The sequence below is a fragment of the Rhinichthys klamathensis genome, unplaced genomic scaffold (genome assembly GCF_029890125.1).
Source record: "Rhinichthys klamathensis goyatoka isolate OS25496 unplaced genomic scaffold, OSU_Roscu_1.1 h1tg000004l_1, whole genome shotgun sequence".
NCBI lineage: Eukaryota > Metazoa > Chordata > Actinopteri > Cypriniformes > Leuciscidae > Rhinichthys > Rhinichthys klamathensis.
Window position 1 is genome coordinate 5,089,186 of NW_026606557.1, and position 26,533 is coordinate 5,115,718.

Sequence of the window (26,533 nt, forward strand, 5' to 3'; positions counted from 1 at the left end):
ATAAAACACTCACCATGGCCCCAGTTCAGTGTCAAGCCTCCAACAGGAACAGACCATTATCCATTGTCTTCTGAGCCTCTGATGCTTCCAGGTTACTAAGACGTAACGTATACTCACCTACGAAACTCTAACCTCTGTGTTATTGTTCTGTTGTCTCCAGGACTCCTGTTCGAATATCCTATTGCCTGAGATCCTGCATTCTTCTGAACCTCCAGTGTGTCCTCCGAGCTTCCTTGCTATCGACTGCATCTGTAAAAGAAAAGACTATAATTCATGGACTATCTGCTTGGTATCTACATTCCTGAACTGATTGTGCTTACCTGCTGCCCACCCTGCACCGAGTGATCTTCACCGAATCTGCACTTGAACTCACTGAATACTCACCTTGCACTCTTGTCACCTTGAATAAAGCTGTGTTTGGATTCACTTACCTCTGTCTCCTTGCCTATATCCTGACAGGTACATTGGAATTCTTGTGCGTTTCTCAGAGTCAGGTTTTAGATTTAAAAAAAATATATATATACATATACACACACATACACACACACATATACATCTAAAGGTAGAGCAGAGAGCAACAAAACATTTTAAAAATGCAAAAACTGTATATAAATAACCTTTCTTAAATAGCTCCAGTCCGTAACTTTTTTAAGTTAAAAATAATCCAAAATAATTATATTAAAAAAACTTATTCTGCCAGTGGTCAAAACTATCTGCTTGCCATAGCTAGATTCAAAACGGTTAGCTTGTAATAATGATTTTAATTCCATCGGTACTGGTGGGTTTCCGCGGGAAATTCGAGCATGTCTTTGCGTCATGACGTCACACCCGTACACATAAAGGAGTTTCGGCTAGCTATACTGCGCGTGACGAGATGTTTAGATGTATAGGCTTTTCTCGCAGCACTTTACATAATTAAACTTATGGCATCCAGAAAGATCCAAACAACAATCATCAGTGTCAACTGGAGATTCAGCAGTTATAAAACCCAAAAGACTTCGTACTTCGGATTTAAGGTGGCTAGAGAAAGAGAAAGAAACCGTCTCATGCGAACACAAGGATTTAAACATCGGCGGGGCTTTTGAAAAGTGCGTGAACTCCGTGTTTTGAAGGGGTTCAAAATGGAATAAGAGACGGCTTTTTTCTGCTGAACAAGTAAGACATTTCAATAGTTCAATCGTGTAACAGTACGTTTTCTTAATTCACACAGTTATGGAGTTTCCTTTGTTGTGCCTTTCTCGTTTTGCTATTATGGAGAATATGAATTCTGAACTACGCAGGTAACCATAAAACACATTAAATTTAACATTAGTCACGCAATGCTGATGTTGTTAACATGAACAATTTGAGAACAAAGTAGGCTATAATTTGCACGGTTGCTGTAAATCATGTTGATTAAATCTAACGAAGCTTATCATGTCGAATGCTTTTTCCCTCTTAGTTGGTCAGAACAAAAATGGATTTTACTTACTTGTTCAGAAGACATTTTCTTATGAAAATTCTTATGTTGGTCAAACTTTGAAAAAGTGAATCTGTGATTCTGTATGCCAGTATCCACACAGCGCGGTGACTGACAGCAGCACTCGCCTCAAAGCACTGTGTTCATCCGCGCTGTTTCATGCCGATTTACAACCCACGTAAAGATAATAATTCCGCGAATCACTGCAGTTACAGATTTCGAACAGAGAGATGGCGACAAAGAGGAAAAGTTCCGGACTGCAGCTTTAAATAGATACACATTATAATAAATAATAATAATATTGCACGTACAAAAGAAATACTCTAAATAGAATGAAATACTCTTGCAGTAATCATTACAATGTTTAAAAACATGGAATAGGGTACTTTTTGCCCACCTTAATGTCCTGTGCCACTAGCCTAACAGTGGCTGGAAAGAAGCTGTTAAACAGACGGGCCTTGTGGGTACTAATGCTCACAGGCCTGCGGTATCTCAAGTTATAGCCTGTGTCCACCCATTTAAACAAAGCATAAGCTGGGTGGTGTTTGTCCTTAAGGATGCTCTTTGCTTTCCTTCTACAGCGCTGGGTGTATATAATATCCATGGAGGGGAGGTTAGAGCCGATAACCCTCTCTGCAGTTTTAATGACCCGTTGCAGTGATTTCCTCTCAGCCAGGGTGGTGTTACCATACACACTGTGATACCACTACTGAGGATACTTTCAACAAGGCCTCTGTAGACATGGGTTAGAGGTTGACATTGAAGTCTGGCCTTCTTCAAAACTCTGATGAAATGCAGCCTCTGCTGAGCTCTTTTCACTGTTGCCACAGTGTTTTTAGTCCAGCTGAGGTTTTCTGAGATTTTTAGTCTTTTAGTGTTTTTAGTGCAGCTGAGCCCTGTGGGGCTCCTGTGCTCACTGTAAGCTCAGCTGAGACCTTCTTTCCCATCCTCACCACCTGTGGCCTGTCTGTGAGGAAATCTGTTATCCAATTACAAGTGGTCGTTGGTACTCCCAGTTCTATCAGCTTACCGGTCAGCTTCATCGTCCGGATCGTATTAAAGGCGGAGCTGTAATCCAGAAACAATAGCCGTACATATGTATTATGAGTGTCCAGGTGCTGCAAAATATAGTGAAGTGTCAGTGCCACCGCATCATCCACAGACCTGTTCGAGCGGTAGGCAAACTGAAGAGGGTCTACTGTGTCTGGAACCACAGAATTGATATGTTGAAGGACCAGCCTCTCCATACACTTCATGGCAACCGATGTGAGCGCCACCGGTCTAAAATCGTTCATTGTCATTGTGTTTGTTATTTTCGGAACCGGCACTATAATGGAGGACTTAACAATACGTGGGACTGTTTCTTAGAGGAGAGAGGTGTTAAAAATGTCCGTGTACACCTCCGCCAGCTGTTCAGCACAAACTTTAAGGACTCTCTGGGCCACACCATCAGGTCCCACAGCCTTACAGGGGTTCACCTTTCTCAGAGCTTTAAGGACCTGTGAGTGCGTCACCTGCAGTACAGTCTCCTCTGAGTTATAGGGGACTTTTAAGGGTGTGTCTCTGTTGTTTTGGTCGAATCGGGCATAGAACTTTTTAAGGTTGTCCAATAGAGAGGAATCTTGAATCACAGTTCTCTTTGCATCTTTCCTGTAGTTGGTGACTGACTGGATTCCTTGCCACATCCTTCTGGTGTTATTTTCCCTGTAACAGTTCTCGAGTCTCTTGGTATATGCCCTCTTGGCGGCCCTGATGGATTTTTGGAGCTCATATCTGGCATGCTTATACTCCATGGTGTCTCCTGATTTGAAGGCTGTACTCCGGTTTCTAATTTTGATACGTACATCCGCATTAAACCAGGGCTTCTGATTAGGGAGAACTCTAATAGTTCTGGAGGGGATGCAAATGGAAGTGCACCAGTCAATATAACTGCTAACAGTATCTGTATATTCATGGATATTGTCTGTGGCTTCCCTAAAAATGTTCATATCTGTGGCCTCCAAACAGCCCTGCAGTTCCACCAAAGTGTTATCAGTCCACATATTCACAGTTTTAACTGTGTCTGGGTCTGCTTTAAGCCTCCTAATGTAAATGGGCTGAAGCAGAATAGCAAGGTGATCACATTTCCCAAAATGCGGCTTGGAGACCGCAGTATAAGCACTTCTAATATTGCTGTAGCATTTATCCAAAGTGCTATAAGTTAACAAACTGATTAAATCTGGGAATAGTTTTTCGGAGGTCACAATGATTAAAATCTCCTAAGATCACTATAGCAGCATCTGGATATGAGTTTTCGTGCCTCCTGATCATATCGTGCAGTTCTTTAAGTGCATTATACTCGTTAGCCGCAGGAGGAATGTACACTGTGCTTAGTATAACGCCGGCCTATACACTGTGCTTAGTATAACGCCGGCCTTTGCTAACCAGTCGGCGGAGTCTTTGTCCCCCTCCTCCTCGACTACCACGCTTCCGTGTCAGCCTCCCGGTGCCAGAAAGTCCCCGTTGTGGCCTGGCCTGGCGTCACTCCAGCATGGAGATGTAGCTCCGAGAAGGAGTTGAGAACATTTGTTTCAAAATGACCTCTATAACTCAGTTCTCCTAGTTGAAGCAGAGTCACTCGATCATACTTAACATGTGCTCTAACATACCTCACATGAAATTAAACATTTAATGTTAAATGGCAGCCAAAGTTAAATGAAAATCTATTATGGTTTCACACAGTAACAACCTTGGTGTAAAGCCCAATTTATACTTCTGCGTCGACCTCCCGCCGAAGCTACGTCGTAGGCTGTGTGTAGCGCGTGTAACCTTCGGCGTACCCTGACGTGCACCTCTCCAAAAATGTAACTACGCGGACGCAAGCGCTGTGATTGGTCTGAACCGCTCCCTCGGGTTTCACATGTTCCCTCTGCGTGCATCAACGCGGATAACGACGCAGAAGTATAAATTAAAACCAACGCGTATGTCTTTGTTTATGTTGGCCATGTGCTCCTTTTGTCTTGCGTTTCTGAATTTGATTCTGCAGCACACAAAGATGTTCCTGAGTCTCTTCCAGCAACCCCTAAGGGCATTCCCGAGTCACTCCCTCAGGACGCTCCTGAATATAATTATGCAGCACCCAAGGGCCTTCCAGAATCCACTTCAGTAGCCCAGAAGGGGCCTTCCAAGCCTGCCTTTGATGTTCCCGAGGGCATTCCAGAGTCAGTTATTGAGAAATTCACCTTCCCTGTCAGTGCAGTCATCGCTCCTGAATTCATCCCTAAGTTCCTCTCCCGTCAAGAGTTAGTTCCTGAGCTTCCCCCCAGCTCTAAAGTTACCCATGCTCATCATATTCCTCAAGTCAGAGGTGGTGCCCTGCCACCACCAAAGTTTTGTCCCTCATCTATCCCGTTGGCTGGCACTGGTAGATACTGCACCACTCAGATACCCGTAGCTCCACCTTCAGCACGATCGGGCTTTCATGGCTTTTCCACCACGCCTACTACATTTGTCTCTGCCATGCCGGGATATGCCCCTAGACCCATCCCCACCCTCCCCATCTCTTCACCTGTGTTTTCTGGCCACTGTGGACCCTCAAATCTGACAATTCCTCTACCCTCCCATTTGGTACCCCCTTGGTCCCCTGCTGTGTCGGTGCCTCCCTGGACTCTCTTATCTAGGTTGGATGCCTGGAGGCGTCCGTTGGGGGGAGGGTACTGTCAGGGTTCTGCCCTGGCAGCTTTGTCTCTTGTATCTTTGTTTAATGTTTCCATGTTTGTTTTGTGCTTGAGCACATGGCTTTCTCTTTGTTTATGTTGGCCATGTGCTCCTTTTGTCTTGCCTCCTAGTTTCAACTTACCACGCCCCCTCGTTTAGTCCTTGTCTAGTTGTCATTCACTAATTGTCTTCACCTGGTCCTTGTTTGCTCCACTCCCTTTATATTGTGCTTCCTTGTTGCTTGTCTTTGCTGGATCGTTGTTTTGTGTTCATATTCTAGACCCTTCTCATGGCATAACCAGGTGTGATTGTCCAAAGCTCTCTCTGTAGCTTGTATCCTTGCAGCTTTTGCTTTGGGTTATCTTAGACTAACTTCCCTTTCTTGTACTTGAGCTATTCTAGTTTTTGATTGGTTCTGTCTTAGATTTATAGAGTTAGTTTGTTACTTTGCTTTTCTCTTTGATTTATGTTTTAGCCTGGGTTTTCACTTATTTAATACCTAGCTTTCTCCTGTTGTAGACTAGTTTTACTTTAGTTATTTACTTTAGTGATTTGTTAGTTTTCCTCTCTTATATGTAAGAGTTTAGTTTTTCAGTTACTTAACTACAGTGTTTGCCATGCCTTGTACTTCTCTAATGTTTTAGTGTTTTGCTCTTGTCTCTCCTGTATTATGTGTCTGTGTGTTCGAGTTGAGTCCTGTCCTGCCCATCCTGAGACTGCACTGACTGCTGGTTACTGGGCTGCTCAATCCTGTGCCCGGGTCTCCTGTCTGGACCTCTGTTGTGGGCTGTCTCTGGACTGTGCAACTGTTACACATTGTCACATCCTATTGTCAATAAATCACCATTCACTGCTCATCTCTGCGCTTGGGTCCTGTTATTTCCAGCGGTTCCTGACAGCGTAGTCTACAGCGTAGAGGCTCCGGCGTATAGGTCCGACGCAGAAGTATAAATCAGCCTTAAGAAGGGCTGTGGAACATATAGGAGACCCTGACAAAGTGGTGTATAGCTGTCTGTCCTTTTATCTACATCTTGACCAGTGCCTGTGAAAGTGAGTGCTGGTTACTTTCACATGGGCCAATACTTTAAGCGTTCATAATGAACAACCTTAGGTTCTGCTCAGAACCAAAAAAAAAAAAAAAAAAAAACATTCACATGTGAAGTCATTGGCTTTGAATAGAAATAAATGCATGGTCAGGAATTGATTAAAATGTGAGAGTATTCCTTTTATCTGCATTTGCTAACTGTAATAATTGATGTAGATGACATTGGTTATAGTTATTTTGATCTGACTGTACAAGTAACACATTGCAAGAATTAACAACAAACAGCTCCAGATTTTTTTATTTTTTTTAATCAGCATTAGTTCTTTATTTTTAAATAAGAAACATGAACAGTTAAAAATGCGTTTTCTTTACAGTAAGCACGCTCTGCCCAAGCTTGTGAATGAGATATTGAGTGATTCCAGGAAGCATGGAAGTTTTCTTGGTTTAATATCAGATAGAAGTTTCTTCTTCTTCAACAGATATAACTGTTAAATAAACACAAAACATTTTTACTTAGTCTAGGATTGTCCATCATCTTTCACTGTATTCATTTCTTAGCAAAGGTATGCTCAAGGACAGATTTGTATAGTGATTGTCACAGACAGTACCTCCAGTGAGCAAGCAAAATACAGCAGTCACAATTGGCCAATTAAATATAATGTTGATTATGATTTCTAATAAATCAGTCATATGTTTTACCTCTCATTCTGCAGCATTTGTAAATCAGCACGACTGTCACTAGCAGATATGGACAAGCTGCCAGTACAGAACTGAGTATGTGGAGGACAGAGATCTTAGACCCTGAAAAAGAGACACACACACACACTTTATCATGCGCTATATCTGAATGAGGGCATTTGAAGAAATAAATCAGCTCACAGTTTCAGTGACTACGTTTACATGTGCACCAATAATGTGATTATTTCTAATAATCAGAGTAAGGTCTTAATCGCGGTAAGATATTTACATGACATGAGCAGAATTCTTCACTCCAGTTTACATGCAATTTTCATTATTCTGATTCTGATTCATTATTCACTAATAAGTATTGTTATTATACCACACTCAGATATGCAGACATACAGTGTGCATGTTACTGGCCATTGTTTTAATCTACGCACATTAAATTTAAAATTCATACGCCGCATAGTTTAATGTGAATATGGTTACTACGATTATGAGCTTAATCACATCAGTTTTATCGAAGTATTGCGTCCATGAGGTAAAGTTTATTCACAATATTGCCAAAATCTCATTATAGCTACTGTAATTGTCAGCATTCGGCTGTTTTTCCGGTTTTGACCACTAGAGGCCCCCATGGTGCCTTTTGTCTGATCCAGTTATTGTTTGCACCATGTGCCTCGTTTCCCTTGTATGTATTTAAACCCTTAGTTTTCCTTACTTCTTTGCTCTGTGTTTGAATGTTAGCACCCAGCCTCAGTGAAGTTGTGAACGTTTTTGGCTCCAGTTGGATTCTCTTGTGGTACTCATTTATTTTCTGAGATTATTTTTTTAGGCTTTTTTCTGCTGTACCTTCTTACCTTGTGGATTTACCCTTTGACTTGGTGGATTACCTTTTTTTTTCTTGGAATACCTTTTGACATTGTGGATTTATATTTTTTTTGTCTGAAGATCTTTACTTTTTACATTATTAAAACACCGTCTCTAGTACTGCTGTGTCTGCCTCATCTTCTGGGTTCTGCTGACAACTAGTGGCTCAGTTTTGCTAAGTGACTGTTTCTCACACCGGAGACCTGAGTTCGTGACCGGGTCCTGACAATAATAGCATTATGCATCATGTAAATGCACTGATTCACCTCTGACTGAGATCCAGCTCTTGGGAGACTCTCCACTCTCTGGGTGTTTGCAGTAGTAGAAACCCTCATGAGACTTTGAGACAGTAGGGATGATCATCTCTGTAGTTTGTTTCTGGATGAGTGATCCATCTTTATAGAAATCAGCTCTGAGTTTTGGTGGGCTTGCATATGGATAAACACAGTGTAGAGTCAGATTATCTCCTTCAGTCACAGGATGAACCGGACTCTCCAGAATCACACCAACTATAGAAACACAGGAGACATGCAATATTTGCAAATATCAGAATAGCTGACTGTGTTGGGAAGCTTTCACTGTTTTGCTGACGAGTGACACATTTCCTCATATATTTATTGGACCAAATGGTTACATTGTCTTCTAAAGTTAAAAACTTTGGTGTTATGTTTGATAGCAACGTTTCTTTTGATAATCCTATTGACAGTGTTAACAGTCTTTTTTTCGCCAAACTATGACATATGCTGTCTAATGGTGAAAAACGAATTAATTAGCTCATGACCTCAATACTGGATTATCATAATGCTTTGTTGGATAGATGTCACACAGGATTTAGGAGCTCCCTTACTAGATCCTAGAAATATGATCATATCAGCCCCATTTAAACATCTCTAAATTTGATTTAGACTAAAATTGAATTTGACTGAACAATCATTTTTTCGATACCAATTTTATGAAATCTAAAAAACTGGTTTATTTTTTCCGTTTTTCAGACTCAAAGACTCATATAGGCCACTGGGGGGTGGAGTATATAGTGCACGCAGAAAGCTTGCCGCAAAGAACTGGCAAAAGTAGCCTAATGATTATGAATGTGTCAGGAAAATATAGCAAGGACAAGGAGACATTTAATTGTTTAATAATAATAATGTTTATTAATAAAGTAGTGAGTGTTGGCTGCAAAGATGAGGTTGACGTTGCTGACTCGTCATCTCTGCAGTATAGTGAACGTGCATGCCTATAGAGAGAAATTCACCTTTCATTTGGATTACATAATCAGAGAGTATTTGTTTTCGTTCAAATTGGTTCATTTAAAAGTAGACATTTCAAGCTTTATAACTATGTCTCCTGTCTGTGAGGCAAGTAGCCTTTATGCCGAGTTTCGGTTAATTTGTGACATGCTCCAGTTCTACTTGTAGTCGAAGACAGAGCAACTTTGTGCTCTCAGTTTATTCTGTTCACTGTCAAGTGCTTCATTTGTCATGTTGTTGGTCTTGGCAGCAATTATCTTGTCGCAAATATTTCACCGCGCGCTGTTGGCATCGAGTCCGGTGAAATGTAGCCACACTTTTGATCTTTTCCACATCTTTTACATCGATGGGGGTTGGGACGCTTACACACTACAGCCACATGTGTGAGCCACGTCTCTGAGCGTAACCGGCGTAAAAAAGTGTTTTTCCTTGATGCCTCACAACAGCTCTGGTCACAGCCAATCATGCTGCATGCTTATGGACTCACTGACTTACCCCTTAGGCATTGAAATTTGGTACAGAATGACAAGAAATTTTTTGATACTCGATGGTATCGAGGCAATTTGGTCGGTGCCTAAAAAGTATCAGCTCTAATATTGACTGTATAACAACATTTATTATTATAATAGATTTAATTGTAATAAATTACGTCAATACACACACACACAGTTATTTTTACATATAGTTATTTTAGACAAAACTTCAAAAGGTTGAAGATCCCTGATCTAATGCTTCCTGCACCAATCTGCTTTTGCATTGTTTGTAACATACCAGTGAAATTAATAAATACATAAATAAAGACTCACTGTGTATAGTGATATTAACATGGTGATAGTTCTCTCCAGATTCAGACTGACACCAGTAAACTCCAGTGTCTAGTGGGTCAGTGGTTCTGATTGTACATTTAGATCCCGTTTGTGATCCCCACACTGATGATGAGCAATCTTCCAGCCGCCCGCTGTCTGTGTATCTTCTCACTGTCCATCCATCAGAGTTACTCTGGTCCTCACAGCTCAGAGAAAGAGAGACAGAACTGAAGTGTTGAGTTCTGCTGGGACTGATGATCAGAGACACTGGAGGAGAAACACCTGACAAGACAATTACAGCTATAATTTGGTTACAGTGTTCAATTTGAGCTTCAAAACTCTCTTTTTCAAAAATGACAAATACTCACCAGTGACCCACAGTGGTTGTGTGTTGCTGTAGGTTGTGTATGTGGGTGGTTTATCTCTCTCTGCTCTGCACACATAAACTCCAGTGTGTTTTAGAGCAGCAGAACTGACCGTGTATTTTCCTCCAGCTCCTCTGCTGCTGTCTGAGAGGAGCTCATAATCATTCCTGCTCCCTGTATAAAGTGAGAATGTTAGGATGTCATCTTAAAGATGTATTTGAATTTCTAGCTAATCTGACCTTTAAAAGCTAATATGTTCCCTTTCGAAGGGAACTCAACAATACGTCATCGACGTTATGGGGAACGCCTCAGGCGTGACAGGTGTCTGAAATCACTATCAAATCACGTCAATCACATTGACCGGCGACAGCCCGTGAATCATTAGCGTGAATGATTAACGTGCGACCTGGAAGTATATAAGGGCGCCTTGCAAACATGACAAATCATCTTTTCGTCTTCAGGGACTGTTTTGTCTGTAACTGCTTTGAAAATCAGGTAATTATGAAATGCTTTCAGAAGTGTGCAGACCCGTGCCCAAGATATTTGTAGCCGGGTGACACACGTGAACTGTGCATTTTTTGTCTGGGAAGGAAGACGCGCACAGGCGGTTCTCGAGGGAACTGCCTGTACAAATTGTGATCGCGCCTGTCCCTCGAGAGAAGAGGGTTCAGAGTCTGGATGTCACAGCTGAAGCTCGCCGACCGCCTTGAGAGGGGTGTAATCCTCTCAGACGATGCGGCGGCTGATGAGAAGCTGCAATTGGATGAAGTTTAAAAAAAAAAGGGAAAACTTAGTCCGGCAGCAAGCGCTCTCCCGGACAAACAGGAGATGGCTGATGAGGGTGGAAATAATCAAATATTTTCCTGTATCTTCTCAGCCACCCTGGCCCGTGTATGCTGAGCTGGTTGGTATTATAGAACGCGCCGCGGGCAGGCTGCAGCTGCCGTGGCTGCTCGTTGGGGGAGAAATCGCTCGCGATGAGAGCGGTTTTTCCCCGGTCATAGAACCACCAGCTCAGGTGAGCCTTTCATTTCTTCCCGATCTCATACTGAGATCGAGAGGACATGGAAGAACCCATACTCTGCCTGTATCCACCAACATCAGCGGGCTAGCTCGCTGATGTTGAGAGGATAGGAGAGCGTGGGTATGCGTGGATGGGAAGAGGGATCTGAGGGAGGTGATCCGGCACAAACGCACGTTGCGTTGGTCTTGGATCATCTTTCCTGAGGGCGTGATTATATCTTTGCCTTTTCCTCTCTTCCCCAACTCCCCAGGCGCTTCTTACATCAGGCCTGAGGCTGGGCTCATGGTTAGAACAATGTTCTGATGGCCCGCCTCGGCTTGGTTAGTGAGAGTGCCTCTTTCAGGTATGTAAAGGTGGTAGACCCCATGTTCATGAAGAACTGTCTGGTGAGTTTTCACTTTGCACGCCGCAGGTGAGCTGCTGGTCTTTTCAAGGAGTATATTTTTTGTGATAAAAAATAACATATTTCTCTTTACAGACCTCGTTCCCTGTATAAAGAGTTATGGGGTCATGTCAAGGTAATAAAGGTAAGGTAACTTTATTGGATTATTAGGGCCCTGAAGTTCCCCGTTAGGTGGCCAGAATGATAACTATGTTAGCCTTCGGGCTACTAGCCACCTCTGGGTAGAGTAGTTGGTCTCTCTCTGATAGAATGTTTACTTAGAGTGTTGACTGACGCTAGAGCTTCAGATAGATCTTATGTCCGGCCCATGGGACCGTTTTGACTTTTCTGAGTATTTCGCCCCTTGAGCTCTGTTGAGTTTTCATTAGGTTGAGCGTTCTGCAGCCCTTTGTATGGAATAATACAGACTATATTCTTTAGTAGGCTGTGGCTCCTCTGAGCCCTCAGATAGATCTATGCTTACAGGTTGGCCCTCACCAGGGCCGCCTCTGTAGCTGGCCTAGGCTGTGCCAGGGATATTAGAGGCGTTCTGCTAAAATTAGCATTTCTTCCTCTGACCCTTCACTTTGTGAATGTAGGTTTTGGCATCCCTGTATAATCAGCCTCCTCCCATGGGAGTCGTTAGGCCAAGGCCCGCCCCCTTCTTTGCATTCTAGGGTGACTACAGTAATGCAGCGTGGTGCAGAGGATGGTTTATAAGGACATGGTAGGCCTCAGTTAGGCCTCCGTGGTATATAAGTCCTTTTGAGCAGGGTTAGGCCGTCTTTCGCTAAAAAGAAAAAGGGCGCTGTAGGCCACTTCTCGAGAGAAATGGTTGGCTTTGGTGGTTCGGGCAGTTGACTCACCGGTGGGTAGTAGGCCTTAAACAGGCTTCCTCTGAGGTGAGTCCCAACATTGTGGGACATACTTTATAGCTGCTACAGGTAGCTAGCCGTACTAGGCCTCCTGTGGGTGGGCCCAATAGTTCCTTGGTGTGGTATGGTTCCCAACAGTGTTCCTTTGTAGCAGAATTGACTTGCTGTCAGCTAGTAGGCCCAACCAGGCCTCCCTGATAGGCGAGTCCCCAGCTGACTGGCCTTAGCAGGCCACCTTGGAACTGTCACCCGGACTCAGCTACCAGTTGCTATCAGGTGGTAGGCCCCTCAGGCCTCCCTGAAGGTGAATTCCCACTTAAGATGGTTATCAGGAGTAGGCCTCACCAGGCCTCCCTGAAGAGACAAGCCCAAGGACGGGCAACTGGACAGCTAGCCTGGCTTACTATCGGGTAGCAGTAAAAAGCTCCCAGATATTATGGCTGTCAGGTAGTAGGCCTCACTAGGCCTCCCTGAAAACGAGTTCCCACATGCTGTGATTATCAGGTAGCAGGCCTCACCAGGCCTCCCTGAGGGTGAGTTCCCCACGTACTATCGCTATCAGGTAGTAGGCCTCTCTAGGCCTCCCTGTAGGTGACCACATACTGTTGCTATCAGGTAGTAGGCCTTACCAGGCCTCCCTGAAGGTGAGTTCCCACAGACTGTAGCAATCAGGTAGTAGGCCTCACCAGGCCTCCCTGAAGGTGAGCTCCCCACATACTGTGGTTGTAAGGTAGCAGGCCTCACCAGGCCTCCCTGAAGGTGAGCTCCCCACATACTGTGGTTGTAAGGTAGCAGGCCTCACCAGGCCTCCCTGAAGGTGAGCTCCCCACATACTGTGGTTATCAGGTAGTAGGCCTCTCCGGGCCTCCCTGTAATGTTTCTCTAATGGTGCTGGGTTTATGAAGCTAGTGGCCTCTTGCTATCAGTTTCAGCTAGCCTTAATAGGCAGCTGCTGAGGGCGAGCTTGCGCCCTGGCTCGCTAAAGTGTTTATTCTCTGCTATTTGTTCCCTCCTGGAACCTTTCCTGCCTACAGCCTGGTTTGCCTACCAGGCAGACCTTGTGCTCCCCTCACTGAGGGTCTCTATGAGCATGCGGCTTCCTGAGTCTGGTCAGACGGTCGTAGGCCTCTCGTGAGGCCTCCCGGTTAGATCAGCCATTAGGCCTTCACAGGCCTCCTCAGTGTTTGCAAACACTGGGTTGATCCATGGATCGAGTAGAGAAACTCCCCTCGCTAGCAAGGGTCATAAAGCACTATGCTGAGTCATACTCTCCGGGATATCCCGTCTCTGAGATCCGGGCCGAGTGGTTCACTGCCAGCGTCGCAGTCCCTCGGGTTGGATGCCTTACTTAAGGCTTTTTTCCAGAGGCTCTGTCTTCGGACAGACAGGAAGTGGCCAGACTAAGTGTCTATGTATCTGACGCCAGGTCAGGCCGTCCTGGTGGCATATCGGGGTGAGTACGTTCCCCTGAATAGTGACTGGCTGGGGTTCCTTCGGATTCCCTAGCCACATTCCCTAGAAGGGGCCCCTTCTAATTGAAGTTGTGGTCCTAGGCCTTTGAGCAGGCCCAGGTAGGCTTTCATTTAACTATGTTTATGGAGGTTTTCCTGTTAGGCTTATAGCTTGGGCTATGACCGTAGGGAATGCTGTCACTGACAGCCCAGTGTGACCTGAGGGTGAGTGGTTCTAGCATTTCATTTGAATTTGCTGGTTCGGACAGTTGTCACTGCCTGAGGGCATGCACTCCCCTCAGCATGGCGGCGTGGGTATATCGTTCCCCATAACGTCGATGACGTATTGTTGAGTTCCCTTCGAAAGGGAACGTCTCAGGTTACAAATGTAACCTTTGTTCCCTGAGAACAGGGAACGAGACAATACGTCTCCCTGCCATGCCTCGGGGCTTGCCTGCCGTACAGTCCCTTCAGACGATAAGGTGATTTGTCATGTTTGCAAGGCGCCCTTATATACTTCCAGGTCGCACGTTAATCATTCACGCTAATGATTCACGGGCTGTCGCCGGTCAATGTGATTGACGTGATTTGATAGTGATTTCAGACACCTGTCACGCCTGAGGCGTTCCCCATAACGTCGATGACGTATTGTCTCGTTCCCTGTTCTCAGGGAACAAAGGTTACATTTGTAACCTGAGACGACTTCTGTAAATGTTACAGTTCTGTCTCCTAGCATATAAGTCATTTGTAGGTTGATTTCCAAGGGAAGTGTAAACACTGGCACTATTAGCCAATTGCAAGAGTTTGGGGTAGAATGTCATTGATGCAATCCTTAGTCAGGTTGATTGACTTGAATAAACCCAGTTAATTTAGATGTTATCAGATGAAGCACATTAAAACTGACCTGAGACAGTTTTAGTGAACCAGCTGAATGTCCAGCCTGTAGCGGAGCCGTTAACCTCACAGATCAGAGTCACTGGATCTCCTTCAGTCAACCACTTCTGAGGAGAAACACTTAAAACTGCTCTGGGAACTGAAATCGAGACATCGCTCATTAATAACATGTTAAACTGGTGTATGTTTGTAGATTTATCAATAACTGACACAATGCAGACTAGATTTAGCCAAACGTGTTCCTTGTTTTTTATTGCTCTCCTTCTTGCATTACACTCGTGCAACCCCTGCACTCTGGTTCACACCGACCACACCCACCTTCCCATGTAACACCACCCTTAAAGGGCTATAGCATTTATTAACTATGATATAACATTTATCAACACTACATCCCTTCCCTTAAGCTAACACTCACCAACTGAACATGTGAATAAGCAGTATAACATGTAACACTGTAACAAATGTGACGGGCATATTTAACCAGTTACATCCTGATAACGTGGGTTAGGATGGCTAAAGCCTAGTTCACACTAGGGATGGGACGATACACTTAAACTCACGATACGATGCACCTCCATATGCCAGGGTCACGATACGATACGTCACGATACGATATCATAAAAGAAAAAAAAAGAAAAAACTATTACTGTATAACATCAACTTATTCATTTGCTTTGGCCGCCAAAGCAAATGTGTGTCCCTGCAAAGCCTTTTTTGATCGGCGAGTGATGTAGAATAAATTGACTGCTGCGCTTGACAATGACAGGGCGCATAACGAGCAGAGAGAGAGAAGCCTTGTTTATACTCGACGCGTCCGCAAGAGCGCGAGTCTCCGCTGACTGCGCGCGCACCTCTCCAAACGGACGAGGCGTTTATACTTGACGCGCTCGCCGTTGTGCTATTCTGTGAAACGACAGGGGGCGACTCGGAGTAATTCTCTTCTAAACCACCAGGAATCAGCAGTGAAGAAGTAGTTTGCCGTTTATTCAATAAAAAGAGTATTAAATGCAGTAGGTTTATTGTACTTTCACTGCATGTAAACTAAACAACTGAAGCCTTATTGAAGAGTGTTTAAACCTTAATTTCATCAGCAGGGCTTACTTCTGCTATTGTAGGCTTATTTTGTAAAAGTAAGCAGTTACTTTAGACAAGTGCAAACTGGGTGCTTAATGCAAATGTGTTCCTATTCACAAAATGAGAGGCTTTTATGGTCGCCCATCAATGCAAATGTCTCTGTATATAGAAGGATCATAAACATGCTGATGCAGACGCACCAGTTCGGCCAGATTCGGCTCGAAGTCGTTCATCTTCGGATGCGGCGCCGCGCGCGATGTTACAAAAAGTGCCGTGCACACCGCCAGGCGAAATGGGGTCTTGCGCACCCAACGCGCACGACCGCCCACACCGCAATGACGTCATTTTTGCCGCGCGCACCTTCGCGCTCTTGCGGACGCGTCGAGTATAAACAAGGCTAGAGAGAGAGAGAGAGAGAGAGCGCCCCGGCCGCGCGCGCGCACTCTCACCCCTCATTTACACTGCATACGTCTGCGGCGCATTACGGTTTTATTCCGTCCTTCACACAGTGCCAACTCACACCAGGAGCATTTCAGACGCGAAGCGACTGGATGCGCGAGACCACGTGATTTGCCTGTCCGGCGTGGTTTTTCTTGATTTTTGTGTGTCTACCTACAGTCTCTGGATTTTACCAAGGATATATTGGTGTGCAATACAATTGGGATTCTGCACAGGGTGTTTATTATGAAATTGACAGTGTTTTTTTACTTTTATTTTGTATTTACGGTGCGGCTTGGACGCGGCGTCCGTCAAAAATAAACTAGGCGCCTATATTTAGCGAAGCGGCGCGGAGAGCAGCTTCTGAAACGCGCCGCTTTGCGGCCGGTGTAAACACAAGCATTGACTAGAATGGCCGCGATCAGCTCGGTAGCCGTGTCGCAGCCGTAATGCGCCGCAGACGTGTGCAGTGTAAATGAGGGGTCACGTCTTCAAACAAAACGAGCGCTGTCTTGCTCTCTCTCCCTCGCGCATATTAATCAAAATCAATTGACACGATAGTAAAAGGTCGGAAGACCGCAGTTTCACGTGGAGCATTTGGAGATTTTAAGAGATTAGAGACTCTAGGCTTACTTAGACTCAAAGAACAACATCTCAACACTAAATTATAAAGGCCGGTCTCATATAGACGCCTGTCTCGAATACAAGCCGGTGCAGTTCGACGATTTGGGAAAATAAAAGCCCGGGCTATTATTTGAAGTTTTACGGTATATATATATACATTTGACTCCATGGTCGGCTGTTTGGGGGCAAGGCAGTTGGTACTGATGCTAATATTTGTTAGCTCGCTGTAGACTGCAGTGTTGTTGTTGCAACATGCGCTGTCTTGACGTGATGACGTACCGCACCGTTCCACGGATATAATTTTTTTTTCATTTAGTTTTACCCTGCTTGATCAGCAGATGGTGCTGCCAGCCTGCCACCATAGACTGTATGTCTGCCCCATATACATACACACACACATATAATACACTAAATTATTTATATACTACGCAAATCATGCAGCAGTGCCATCTATCTTTATTTCGCGATCCATTTTTTTTCGACCTCGATGCGTTTCGTCACGTTTTGTATCGCGATATTTTGTCAAACGATATTTCGTCCCATCCCTAGTTCACACTACATGATTTTAAAACGTCGGGCTGAACTGTGCGGTTCACACTACATGACTTGCTCTCTGTGAAATCAGGAGTGTTCAAGTTGTTGAGCTGTTCACACCACACGACACAACGTGATTGATCCGCAACAGGAGGTAACGCACTACACGAGTTGACAACAACTCTGTCACCCAACGATTCAATCTTGTCTACAAACCACGTTTTGTCACAAAAAATCACGCGATAAAACGAACCGGAAATGACGCGAAACATCACGCGCGCTAATACCCAGCGAAGAAGACGAAAACCCATGCCTTGCTCTGATTGGAGCAACCCATGCCTTGCTCTGATTGGCTGTAGCTCACTGAGGTTGAGTCGGGCGACAGCTCTGGATATCTAGCATGCTAGATATTTTTCTGGGCTCGGCGACGCGTCTGCGAGGCGTCAGCGAGCGTCTTTGATGCGTTGTTGGCTCTTTCATACTAACAGATTGGCGAGCGTCCATCGTCCGCTAATCCCCCGCGATTTGCACGCGATAACACCCTGACCTGTCGGCGAGCTCAACGATTTGCAAATCGGGCTTAAATCGGGCTTATAATCCTGTAGTGTGAACTAGGCTTAACTCTCCCTGAACGAGTCACTACAGGTTGGGCAGTTTCAGCGACAACATCAGTGGCAGGTGCTTCGCTCTGAGATGGTAGCACTGTAGATGACGAGAGGTTTGTAAGAGGCGACACTGGTGGAAGTGGCCTGTAATCATCTTCTGAACAATCAGTGGGCGCAGGCTCTTGAACACCGAGAAGCAGACGTCGATTTCTTACGTATTGTCTGCCCTGAGAGGTCACCACATAGCTGTTAGGTTGAGCAGCATGGCCCTGTACAACCTGCCAGTTTGTCGAAACCGCGAGCCGTCTGCATCCTTACTGTCTGACCCCGTTGTAGGGGTGGAAGGGTATGGGCATTGCGGTCATAGTATGCTTTGCTTTCCTTTCTCCTTCTGGTAAGAGCTGCCTGGACGTTGCTGCATACAGAGGGCATCAGTCTGTCTTTCAGCTCAGGAAGAAAAGTTCTCGTCCGTCTAGAGAGGAGCAGTTGGGCAGGTGATGGCAGGTCAGCGCCTGAAAGGTTACGCAGGTGGAGTAGAGCAGCCTGAATGTCACTGAGCTCTCTATGGCATTTCTCAAGCAGATGCTTGGCGGACCGCACTGCACGTTCTGCAAGCCCGTTGGATTGTGGGTAATATGGGCTACTCCGAATGTGCTCAAAGTCCCATGCATGTGCAAAACCAGATAATTCGCCACATACAAACTGCCGTGCATTGTCTGTCATGAGCGTCTGAGGAATGCCATGGACGGCGAAGTGTCTCTTAAGTTTCGCAATTACAGTGACACTTCTCATGTCAGGTAGATGGTCAAGCTCAAACCAACCAGAGAATGAGTCCACTAGAACCAAATGCATTTTTCCATGCCATTCAAATACGTCTGCCGCAGTGAACATCCAGGGAAGATCAGGAACATTGTGTGGTTGCATCGGTTCATGTGATTGATGGGGTCTAAGGGCGTTACAAGGAGCACAATGAGAGATTGCTCTCTCGATATCATCATACATCGTAGGCCAGTACATTGTTTCTTTTGCCCTGCGTTTTGTGGTCGCCAGACCTGGATGGCCCTGATGTAGCTGAGTCACATAGTAACTTTGTAGCGATGGTGGTATCAGGAGTCTCTGTCCTCGAAAAATCAGTCCATCTTCAACAACAAATTCCTCTCTCATGGAAAAGAATGGGCGGAGATCATGTGAGAGGTCTTTGAAGGAGTTTGGCCAGCCATGCATAATCATGTTAACAAGTCTTTAGCATGTGGGATCAGATTTTACAACAGTTCGGAGTTCCTCTGTCCGCTGTGATGAGAGAACTTGGAGTGTCATTACCTCTAGCAGGTCATCCGAAAGGGGAGGGTCAGTGGAGGGGAGATGAGCACGTCATAGGGCATCAGCGACAAAGAGTTCCTTGCCCCGTTTGTAGATCCCGTTTAGACTGTAACGTTGGAGCTTGAGCATCATACTTTGAAGACGTGCTGAGGCGTTGTGTAGCGGCCTTTTTAAGATTGTGATGAGAGGCTGGTGATCTGTTTCCACGGTGACGGGTCGGCCATAAATGAAGTCATGAAACTTCTTAGTTGCAAATGCTAACATTTCTTTCTCGATTTGGGCATACCGAGATTCAGTTGGTGTTAGGGTGCGTGAACCAAATGCAACAGGAGCGCCCTGCTGAAGACACACAGCGCCCAGTCCATGTTGGGATGCGTCAGCTGAAAGGATGACAAGTTTGGTGACAACAAAGTATTGCAGAACTGGGGGACTGGATACAGCGTGCTTCAGCTTTTGGAAAGCGGCATCCTGCAGCTCATGCCACGACCATTCCACATCCTGCTTCAACAGTTCACGTAGAGGGGCTGTAATGTCACTATAGTGTGGAATGAATTTTGATAAGTAGTTGGTCATACCAAGAAACCGTTGTAAGGCCTGTTTGTCCTCAGGTTTTGGCATTTGGCGGATAGCTGTGGTCTTGTCGGCGTCGGGTTTGACGCCATGAGCAGTCAGGAGATGGCCTATATAAGAAACTGAGGTGACATGAAATTTGCACTTATCGGGGTTCAATTTCATGTTACAGCTGCGGATTTTGTGGAGTACCTGTTTCAGTCGCTCATCATGTTCCTGTAGTGTGCAGCCCCAGACTAGTATGTCATCTACCACAATTTGACATGGTTGTGCATCAAAAAGCTGCTCCATGGATCGCTGGAACACTTCACTGCCAGTGGAAATTCCGTTAGGCATGCGCAGGAATCTGTACCTGCCAAAAGGCGTCATGAATGTGGTCAGCTTCGAAGATGCCTCGTCTAAGGGGATTTGCCAAAATCCACATTTTGCGTCGAGGATACTGAAAACCTTGGCACCCGGCATGTCAGCGATGACCTGCTCAATGGTTTTCAGTGGATGGTGGGGCCTTAAGAGTGCCTTGTTGAGATGCACTGGATCTATGCAGATTCTTACAGAGCCATCTTTCTTTTTGGCAGCAACCATGGCAGACACCCATTCAGTGGCGTCGATTTCAGGGGTGATTACACCCAATGTAGTCATTCTCTCAAGCTCTGCCATGACTTTCCCCTTCATTGCTATGGGCACTTTCTTAGGTGCACAGACAGAGGGCGCTATTGACATGTCTAATCGCATGTGATAAACAACAGGCAGTTTGCCAAGCACTGTGGTGTCAAATAGATCACTGAACTCTTGTACCTCTGGTTCTTGGTTTTGTACTGCATGCACATGTGGTCCTAACTGTATCCGACCCATAGCTATACTGTCTTGCAATCCTAGTAGTGGTCTCACATTGCGATTTACAACATGGAATTTTAGTTGGCCTTGTTCACAATCTAGCATCGTTGTGTCCTCAGTATTGATGGTTTGCCCACCATATGCAACGAGATTAACTTTTTCAGTGGTGTTTATGTGAGCTGAGGGTGCGATGAGGTGTAACTGGTGGGCAGATATAACGTTGCATTTGGCACCTGTGTCCACCTTCAGTTTCAATTTGCCAAATCCGTGTGTCAGTTGCGCTGTTGTGAATATTTAACCTTTCTGCGAAACATCATCCACTGTCTCACAATAGAAAGTGTCCTCAGGGGCATCCAGATTCGTGCCTAATTCATTCACCCGATTAGGCTTATGGTTTCTGAATTGTGCAGTAGTTCGTTTAGGATGGTAGTCACGAGTTTGTGACTGTGGTGCCGTTTTGTATGATGGAGTTGATCTACAGCATTTTGCAAAATGGTTCCATTTTCCACAGTTGTTGCACTGTTTATTAAAAGCAGAGCACTTGAGTTTATCAGGGACGTGATATCTGTCGCAATTGATGCAGCGATCGTGTATTGCACAAACTTCAGTCTCGTGTTTCAGTTCTTTTGTGCTCTTTTCAGATTGCTCATATAACAGGCATATATTAACTGCAGAGTCCAACGTCAGATTTTTTTCGCGGAGCAGCTGTTTCCGCACGCCATCACTTTCAATCCCGCAAACTGCGGTCACGGATTAGCTCGTCATTTAAAGTTCCAAAGTCGCATTTTTTTGCGAGTAACTTTAAGGTAGAAACATACGACTGAATGGACTCACCAGGTTTTTGATTAGTCGTGTTGAAGACTTGTCTGTCCATTATAATGTTCTTTGTGGGCAAGCAGAGTTCTGCAAACTTTTTCAGTAATACGTCGGGATCTTCTCTGTTCTCTCCCTCTGCAAACGTGAAAGCCTCGGATTTCTCCACCGCGTCGGGGCCCGCTAAATTCAGCAGAGTGTACGCCTGCATCTTTTTCGATATACAGCATTGCAGTATATGCTCCATTCTTTTTCGAATTTGCTCCAGTTGTCAGCAATGTGATCGTCGAAGATTAGCGGATCAAAACGGCTGAAACATTGTGCCATGTTCGACCGCTTCTGACACCATGTAGATTTATCAATAACGGACACAATGCAGACTAGATTTAGCCGAACGTGTTCCTTGTTTTTTATTGCTCTCCTTCTTGCATTACACTCCTGCAACCCCTGCACTCTGGTTCACACCGACCACACCCACCTTCCCATGTAACACCCCCTTTAAAGGGCTATAGCATTTATCAACTATGATATAACATTTATCAACACTACAGTGTTTATGAAGATATGCTCAAACTCACCTGATACTGTCAGTGTAACTTCATCGCTGCGTTGTGATCTGCGTGATCCTTCAGTCTCTGTCCCATTACAGGAGTATTTTCCTGCGTCAGACTCATTAACAGACCTGAACGTGTGTTCCTGTAGTTCACTGAAAACCATGGATGAATGTCCTTTATACCAGTTGTACCGCCAGCTAGGGACTCCATCATAAATGTCACATCTGAGAGTGACTGTCTCTCCTCTGAATACAGGATGATCAGGTTTAATGGTCACTTTGGGTTTTGGTATTTCTGTAAAACGATAACAATTCACAATGAAAACAATGTACTGTTTTTTAATGTATGAATATGGTTTCTTGATTGCAAAATATAGTTGCTAAACCAGGTTAGACTTTAGTGTTGTTCTCCACCTAGGTGTTGCTGCAGCAGTTTTTGTTAAAAAAAATGTTGATGTTAGATAAACTAGCATACTATTGTTTCTGACCAGTAGGTGTTTCTGTCACCTACTGAACAGACACCCCCTAGTCCCACTTTGTCAAAAAAATCAATTATAACTATCTCGTGGCCTCAAGATAGTATAACTTGAGGCCATAAGTTACTATCTTGAGGCCACGAGTTACTATCTTGAGGACACAAGATAGTTATAATTAATTTTTTTGACAAAGTGGTAGGGGGGCTCCGTAGTCACCAAACCAATGAGAACTAAACCCTTTTCTTTTTTTTATAGTAAAAAAAGTGTTACAGAGATGCATGCATCGTGACTTACAATTTTTTCATGACACGTCAACTTTGTTAGGCTGTAAAACGCTAGTGGGCGGGCATGAAAAACGACAGTGGTTGTGAAAAACAGTTATCACATTAGACAGAAACGGGAATCATCTGTTCGATCTCAAGACTCAGCAATAAACACAATATTTGTGAATAACAGACTGACGATGTTAAAAAGGCAACGTTGTTAAATAGGCAATTGTGTATTTAGTCCTACAAATGTAACACTAATATTTTTCAGCTGGCTTGAAACAGTTAGTGTTGATGAAATATATAAATCAAATATAATCACCTTCAGTGTGTCCAGAGTGGATGTTTGAAATCAGCACTAAAAACACAAAGAAATAAACTTATTACAGTGTGTGCTGATCTTTTTTATATATACATCAGACATTTTATAACTGTAGCCTATGTGCCTATGCTTGTGAAACACACTCAAATGTACTTATTTCTGGTGAGGTTTGTCTACTTTGTAGAGCTAAAGTTATCTGTATGAGTGCAGATGTTGATTTTTTTTTTTTTTTTTTTTTACATATTTTGCCATTGCAGAGAAAACTGTTTAGGGAACTTCATGCCAACATTCTGATCACAAACAGAGGAATGAAACACTCTTAATGCCTATTTACACAACTCCGTGTCCCATTCACATCAAGTGCAAACACTTAATGCAATAAAACAACATAACTTTATCTAGCACTTTATGAATTAAACCTAAATTGCAAAACTGTTGATAACTTGGTTATGTTTTACATGTTGTTTTTCTTCATACACATTATTTCATCTATACAGTAGGTCTATTGATATCACTGTACCTTGTTTTGTGCATTAAAGATAAGGAAAAAAAGAAAAAAAGATTTATATATATATATATATATATATATATTTTTTTATATATATATATATATTTTATTTTATTTTTTTTATATATATATATATATATATTTATAAAATGTGCTTATGCATTTTACTACAAGGCTGGGCTTTTTAATTTAGTGTAACTATTTCAGTCTTAATCATTTTAGTTTTAGGCCAACATAGATTTATTTGCTCACCATTTCTTACAAAGAAATTTCTTTTAAAGGAATAACGTTTTAAGGAACTTCTCAAAAAAGTGGGTAACGCTTTAGATTACAGCCCGGAAAGTACTGTGTAATTAAGAGGAATTTACAGAGTAACTTTCAGTAATTATAGTGTACCTATAAAGTACTTGCATTATACTTATAAGGGAACAATATGTAAAGTTTGGGGAATAAAGGGGTAACAACCAGGAGAATTAAAAAAATATTTATACTGTAAGTATTATAGAACTAAGGGTAACTTATTCTACTATTATGATACAACAATCTTACATTTGGGAGCAATTTAGCGAGAACATACACATTGCTTACCTTTTTGTAATAATTGTATACCAATACATACTGTATAGGCTTTTTTTAAATTACAGGGTACATACCTATGCATTTATACTTTTATTTATTTATTTTATGATAGTAAAAGTGCAGATGTTTAAGTTGGGCTAACATGTTTCAAGGCAAGAAAAGCTAAGACTATTGCAATTTTTTTAAATACTGGGAAATATATCTTGTTTCATGTGGTTACAGGGTAAGTGGTGCTTCTATAATAAATAAAGGTTTCCGAGTCAGTGATATAAGATTGTGTGTATACATTTTTATTGTTACCCTGTAACTACATGGAACAAGGGGGTAAAAAGCACCACTTTAATTTACAGCCCGCAATGTCACACTTACCCTGTAACTACATCGAACAAGGGGGTAACAAGCTACATGAAACAAGAGTATCTTTCCACAATATTTAAGCAAAAGTTGCAATAGTTTTCGTTTTCAGTGCACTTTTGTTAAAAAGATTACATTTTAAAAATTACAGGGTACATCTATGCATTTATAAAGCCCATACAGTATGTACTGGTTCACCATTATTTCAAAAAGGTACGCAGTAGATGTTCTTGCTAAATTGATCCCAAATGTAAGATTGTTATATCATAATAGTAGAATAAGTTACCCTTAATACTTACAGTATAAATATTTTTTTAATTCTCCTGGTTGTTACCCCTTTATTCCCCAAACTTAAAATATTGTTCTCTTATACTTATATTGTAAGTACAATGTAGGTACACTATAATTACCGAAGGTTACGCTGTAAAATTGCTTTAATTACACAGTACTTTCCGGGCTGTAATCTAAAGCGTTACCAAAAAGTGCAAAAAAAAAATGCACCATTTTAACCAATGTATAAGCAACTGAATGTTGACATCACTGCCGAGATAAATGCATCTGCAATTACTGTCAACCACAGGACCAAATTGAAAGTAAATAAATTGAACATTGAAAAGATGCTAAAAATTTCAACATGAGAAAAAAAAAAATTTAAGTGCTGCATTGCGTCTAAATGACATTGTAATGGTAGGCCTACGTGGTAACCAGGGAGCAAGAGGAGAAGAGGAATTTATTACAAAGAACTCAGGAACCACACTTTACATAAATGAGAACAGACAAGGAGTGAGGGAGAACACAGTTTAAATACACAGAGAACGGATTAGGGAAACAAAGCACAGCTGGCAAATTAACTAAACACAGGTGAATGAACTGAACACTAACGAGGAGCGGGAAAACTGACAGGACTAAACCAAAAACACTAAGCAGGGGGAAACACAGGACATACATGTAACCGACATCAGTCCATTTATTCTGGAAGAAATTTTGTAATCCCGCGCCTTAGTGAAGTTTCATGTTGGATAAAGGTGTCTGTCATAATAAATATAATGTAATGTGAAATCCACTGACATACCGAGAAAGAATACACACAGAGAAAAAAAATACTCACAGAGCAGAAGAGGAAGTTGACAGAGCTTCATACTGACTGACTAATGACAGAAGTAAAAACAAAAGCAGATAGTAGTGTGTAACCCAGGTCACACTAAAGAGATCTTGCTGAAGTAAAGAAAAGAAAGAGACTAACACTCATGAACATATGACCGGTTATTTTATTAAATATCTGTGAAGAGAAAAAAAATAAGAAGAATACATAAATTAGAATTTAGTAAAAAAAAAAAAGAAAAGAGTGGTTTAATCTAATAAGACAATGATTGGTCTAAATAGACGAATGAGAGTTAGCCCGCCTCAGTGGAGTCAGCAGAATAGGGAGATGATGCAATGTTCCTTGGAGAGGAAGCAGCAGTTTCATATAGTTTTTTTTTTTTATTTATTTTTTTTTTATTATTAAATACCAAGTACTAAAACCTTGAAATTACACACTTCGGTACAGTAGGTGGTGGTATGCACCTGAACAAAGCTGGTTGCGACCCGCCATTAATCCTAGAGAAGAAGAAGAGGAAGCAGCAGCAGCGAGTGCGATCATGGAAGAGGAGCGAAAAGTTGAATTAGAGTGAACAAACTAGTAGTTTTTATCATAGAAACAATAGAAAGAGATTTTGAAATATAAAAATAGATTTGAATATTGTGATAGATCATGATTTGAGTGAATGTGAGACTGAACCTGCAGGGAATACAAGCCTAACGCTGGGAGAGTTTGCCTTAAACTTTTCTAATCGAGATTTGAGTTCTCTTGGTAAGTGAAATTACAT

The 26,533-nt window shown here is 43.1% G+C and overlaps 1 protein-coding gene across 1 annotated transcript; it reads right to left on the minus strand.

Annotated features, from left to right (window-relative positions):
- Positions 1 to 6,867: 6,867 nt before the first annotated feature.
- LOC130086485 (Fc receptor-like protein 5) lies at positions 6,868 to 25,820 on the minus strand. The gene is made up of 8 exons (XM_056252575.1): positions 25,774 to 25,820; positions 23,225 to 23,260; positions 22,186 to 22,455; positions 14,806 to 14,934; positions 10,173 to 10,343; positions 9,805 to 10,086; positions 8,018 to 8,260; positions 6,868 to 7,025 (listed from the first exon to the last, which is right to left on the minus strand). The coding sequence occupies exons 1-8, from the start codon at positions 25,802 to 25,804 to the stop codon at positions 6,883 to 6,885; spliced, it is 1,305 nt and encodes a 434-aa protein (XP_056108550.1). The 5' UTR covers positions 25,805 to 25,820; the 3' UTR covers positions 6,868 to 6,882.
- Positions 25,821 to 26,533: the final 713 nt, after the last annotated feature.